Below are 5,092 nucleotides of genomic sequence, written 5' to 3'. Positions count from 1 at the left end.
AATCTCTTGAAGCGCGAAAAGGGGGAAGGGGCGGAGGGAGATTAGACCACGGGAAGATAAAGGAAACCAAAGATATTAATGAGTAAGAAGGGTGTATGCAAATGTCTCTTTTTGGAGGGCACGCATCCTCGCGTTTGGAGCGCTAGTCGTTAAAAGGAAAAATACATATCATACTTGATAAGGATAGAATAAGAAAATCGCTCAACGATCCTAGAATCATTCGAATCTATACTTCGACAAATCCTTGGATCATTGAATTCTCGAATTACCGGATCCTTGAACCATCGGATCCACGGGATTATCGAATCGCGAATCGATTCCTTCGCGTCGCGCTCGCCACGAACTTGTGCGTGCGAATTTATTCTCGTCGTGTGCAATTTCACGAAATTACGCGCATAGCATAATTCAATGCGGTGGAAGTCCTTCCATTATTAATATACTCGATTGCGTTACCTTTTTAAAGGTACCAAAATTCAATTTATGACTCAATCGTGTCTTGAGACACTCAATTCGAAAATCGACAGAGGTTACAGGGAGGGCGAGAAAAAGGTCGGTGGTAAAAAGTACAAAAATACGCAACAAGCAGTAACCTTCCAACGAAAGAAATTCACCTAGAAAGTGAGGAATCTATGAATGGAGGGACATGTAGTGAATCTAGGATACAATGTGTACACGCGCGAGTTGCAACTCGCGCTTGCTTTCCGTTCCTTCTTATCGGCTTTCGCAAGTCAACGGTGGCAGTAGAGTACACTCTCCACCACGGGATATCTCAAACTAGAGTGTCTCTGCCTTGCCCCTTGCCAACCGGCTCATCCTCCTTTCCCTTCACCTTCATCGTGTCTGTATCGTGCACCCCCGGGGGAGAGCACTGATTTATTTAAAAGACGAAGTCGACGCGAAGCTACCGGCTTCGTCACTGCCGGCAAGAATCGCTCGATTCTCCATCCCGGCTTTCACCTCAATTTTTACTTTAGATTTTGTCTCTATCGATACATGTGCCAATTTATTTCCTAGCCATTTCACTGCGACCTTCTATATTTGGCTGGCTAAATTTAACGCGTAGTAAATCGAACCAGAATTCACGTCTCCGATTTGAACTTGCTGTAGTAGCTAATTAATATACGCTTTCATAATTAAGTTCAAAGTTTTAAACTTTATTGGCAATGATTTAGACATTAGATTAGCTTGAATTAACGTCTTGAATTTTCAGCAAGTTGAAACTCAAACTTTATTAATATCTAGACTTTCAACCGACTCCGACATTTTTTCCTGTGTAGATACTGTAGTATTTATACGATATCTCGCGTTTCAAAGATATCTCACCTAGTAATTTCTCCGAGGAAATTCCTTCGATCAAAAACGAATGGCGGAAGAACAATGCGTATGCGCTCTTTGTTCGCTTTCTATATATGATTTCGTTTTGTACCATGGGACAACGTGGCGGGCGCAATCGACGCTCTGTCGGCGAAATATCAGATATCTTATCGAGATGACAGCTTCCTCGATGATTCGAATGCCGTGTTTAGTGTTGTTCGGTAAGACACTTGATATTGTTCGCGCGAAGAATGCTAAATCAGAGGTGCACAAACTAATGCGCATTCAACTCGGTGTAGACCAATTGTTATTTTTTTGAAACGTATAAATAGAATTAAGTTAATGTATGATATTCTATAAAATATGCTTCGCATTTTGACAGAAAAATGTATACATATATTGTTACGTTAAAATGTTAAATTTGTGTTATATTTGTTATATTTTACAATTATTATTTTTCCCCTTGTGATGTTAAATTAGCGTATCGTAACTTTTATTCTTGCAATATTAAGTGCAATATGTGATTACAGGGTTGCCACAAAATTGGAAATCAGCAAAATCGGGAAAACCGTCGATTTTGCAAAATTTCCTGGAAAATTAAAATTCTTGATTTTAAATACATTTAATATGCGGACATCACGCCTGCGCAGTTTTGAAACATTACCAACTTAATAATTAAATGCAAACAGTGTCAGCAACATTAGTAATTTACATTGCTATGTTAAACGTTCTCTCAACAAGGTATTTAAAATCAAGACAAAAAAATATCAAAATATTATTGAAAGCATTAGAAAAAAATCACTTTGTCTGAAAATTAGGGAAAAGTTACGGAATTTTAGAATAAGGAATTTTTTTGTGACAATCCTGTATTATTATCACTGCGATGTATTTTTGTAATGATAAAAATTAAAGCAGCGAGAGATCGGTTAACGGTTAGACTGATTAAGCGACAACTGGGGCCAGTATCCTTTGAAAGGAAAGATAATTTAATCAAAGTAAAAGTGTTAACCCTCCGTCTGCAATTATATTTTTGCACCCTCCGTCTGCAATCTCTCGGTCTTTTTTCGTCCACCTCAAGTTTTTTTTTACTGTTCCAGAATTTTTCAGAAATGAGGAAACATTTTTTTCAGGATTACTTTTCAATCTCTATTATCCTACCGAATAAATATTACGAGATATTTTAAGAAGGAAAATCAGATCTTCTTCGCTTCCTCCTTTATTTCGGGGAAATTTGAGAGTGAATTTTTGCTCGTGCCAAAAAAGGCCCACCATTGCAGACAGATGATAAAGAAGTTTAGTTTATCTTATTGTCACTTGTTTATTTACAATAATATACTTTATCGTATCACTTGTGTGCGATTTGTCTTAAGATTTCCGAAATCTTTGTCCGGGCGACAAAAGCGAGTTTGCGCGCCGCTGGTACAGGCGTATGGATAGGCGTAAGATACTAGATTTACCAAAAAAAAAAACCGTAGCTATACGTTAAGCAATAAGCCACGCTAAAAGAAAAAAAAAACGATACATATCAACAATTGCCTGTACGGTGTACACGATGTCGTTTCTCGACACGTGTCGCCGGATTAAGCGAAAACAAAAAAGAAACAGAGTATCACAAAAAGCGAGGTGTCCGTGCAGAACCTGGAACGATTGAGAAGCGATTGTGCAAATTGCGGAACGGTAAAGTATCTTATAAACGCGTGGGATTTCTGAAAATCCGTATTTACGGCAGCATGTATACAACACATGGCGGATGAAACTTTTAAAGTATCCCGTCGACCTTTCGGCGAGCAAGCAGCGTAATCAAGCTTGCAATGTTCCGATCATTTACAGAGCATGTTTTCGTATTTTCTCTTATTCGCGGCGGCGATGTTTTTATACGTCGTATTGGGATTCGCGTTTAAAGGGCAAAAAACTTCCTGTTGAAAATTTTCGATAGTTTTTGCTGCGGAAAACGCGTGGGAAACGTGCGGGGAACGAGGGGAGAGAAACGCGGGAGGATTGTTCTGCAGAGCGGCAGTTTCCCTTCGTGAAAAGCGTGAATTAATACACGCGGAAATATCGATCGACCTCTGAGCTCATGGCGCGCATACGGCAAAAAAAGGGTCAGGTCGTTCCACAAAAAAAAAAAAAAGAAAAGAAAAAAGAAAAAAAAAGGAGAAGAAACACTGGCTGGGGAGAAGACGAAGGGCTGGCTTCTTCTCGCGGCCATGTCCGTCTGACGTGGCCGCGTTTTTTTTTTCCCCCGGGAGAGTAACCTCTCTCGGAATATAAAAGGCTTTTGCGCGACGACCCGGGAAAAATCGCCGGCACCACGTCTAATCGGCCGAGAGTTGATTCAATAAAACGCGGAAACGGCACGATGCTACGCCACGCGGAATTTGCATTCGCGGGAAACGGTACGACGATACAGCCGGCGGGACCGGCTGGGGTTTTGCGCAAATAAACGAATTTCGCTGTTATTTCGTTACGCCGAGACATTTCCCGATCGCTTCTAAATCGCGAAAGGCGATGCGCCATCACCTCAGGGTTGCATCAAACTAAACGCTATAGTTCAAAACGAGTACATATCACTAGTTGTTAATGGCGCATCGTAAATAAGTTTAATAACGATTAACAATTAATTTATTATACATTTACCCGTATCTTATATATATATATATATATATATATATATATATAATATACATATTTAAAAAATTGATATATGTATATATACAATATCTATATACATATGTGTACACACGTACATGTATACACAAGCTAGCGCGTAAGTTTTAATAAAACAGCGTAGAGAGAAACGACAGAGGGAATGTATTATATAACTTGACGACTATTCGTCGCAATTGTTCCGGCATACGAATGAAAATACGGATAAAAACTACTCCATCGATATCGAAACCAGACAGTATTTTAAATGAGCGTAGATATAATGATCGTTAGTTATATGTATATCTGTTACATATCGTTTAGCGTTGGTGATCAGTTTTTGTCATAGATTTCCCCCCCCCCCCTCCTCCCCCGCAACGTGTTTTTTTTAGACGGACAACAGTATTTTTTTAGACGAACACAGTTGCCTAAACGTCTCACTGAGCTCTATTTGTAAAAATTGGAACAATCTACGATATTATTTTTCGTTGCGTAAAGCTATCGGTGGTGATTTGCCAATTTTAGAAATCAAAAATTTTAAATACACCTTATAACGCTGTCGTAACTAACAATAAGCCGGACATCAATTAAGCACAACTGCGCTTCCACAATTAAATTTTTATAACGACTCGTTGTTATACATTGAAATCTAACGACAAACTACATGTGTGTATTTATTACGCGCGATTAATTTGAACGCCGAAAGAAAAAAAAATAATAATATATCCCTCGATTAAATGTCAGAAAGCAACTCTTCCTCTCGTCGACTTTACTCTAGATCGAAAGGTGACACGAAATACTCCGTATTCAATGTACATGCGCGCACTCACGTTCACGCACACACACTCACAACGCGCACACGTGACACTTATTAAGAAAAAAAAATTATCGTTATCGATGTCTACGATAAATTGTTAAACGAAGGACGAAGCGGCGCCAAATCTTCAGAGTCGTTGCCGCTCGAACCGATTTGTAATTAACGTTTAACGATACTTATTATTATTTTTTTTGTAATAGCATATACCGTGTATGTGTTTCCCGTCGTGATTATCCTACCATTTCCTCTTTCCTCTTTCCTTGTACCTTGGTAGGAACTTTTAAAAATAACGAATTCTCGTGTCGCTTCTCACTC

At 39.0% G+C, this 5,092-nt stretch overlaps 1 protein-coding gene across 1 annotated transcript in view; it reads left to right on the top strand.

Moving 5' to 3' along the window:
- Window positions 1-1,790: 1,790 nt before the first annotated feature.
- The window catches only part of LOC108746961 (rotatin), a 19,138-nt gene continuing 15,836 nt past the window's right edge, over window positions 1,791-5,092 (top strand). The window contains 2 exon segments of the mRNA XM_018484116.1: window positions 1,791-2,887; window positions 2,889-2,991. Coding sequence (XP_018339618.1) covers window positions 2,867-2,887; window positions 2,889-2,991 — 124 coding nt within the window. The 5' untranslated portion in view covers window positions 1,791-2,866.

Source organism: Trachymyrmex septentrionalis, unplaced genomic scaffold (assembly GCF_001594115.1).
Source record: "Trachymyrmex septentrionalis isolate Tsep2-gDNA-1 unplaced genomic scaffold, Tsep1.0 scaffold19, whole genome shotgun sequence".
Taxonomy (NCBI): domain Eukaryota; kingdom Metazoa; phylum Arthropoda; class Insecta; order Hymenoptera; family Formicidae; genus Trachymyrmex; species Trachymyrmex septentrionalis.
This window is presented reverse-complemented; position numbering and strand designations above follow the sequence as displayed.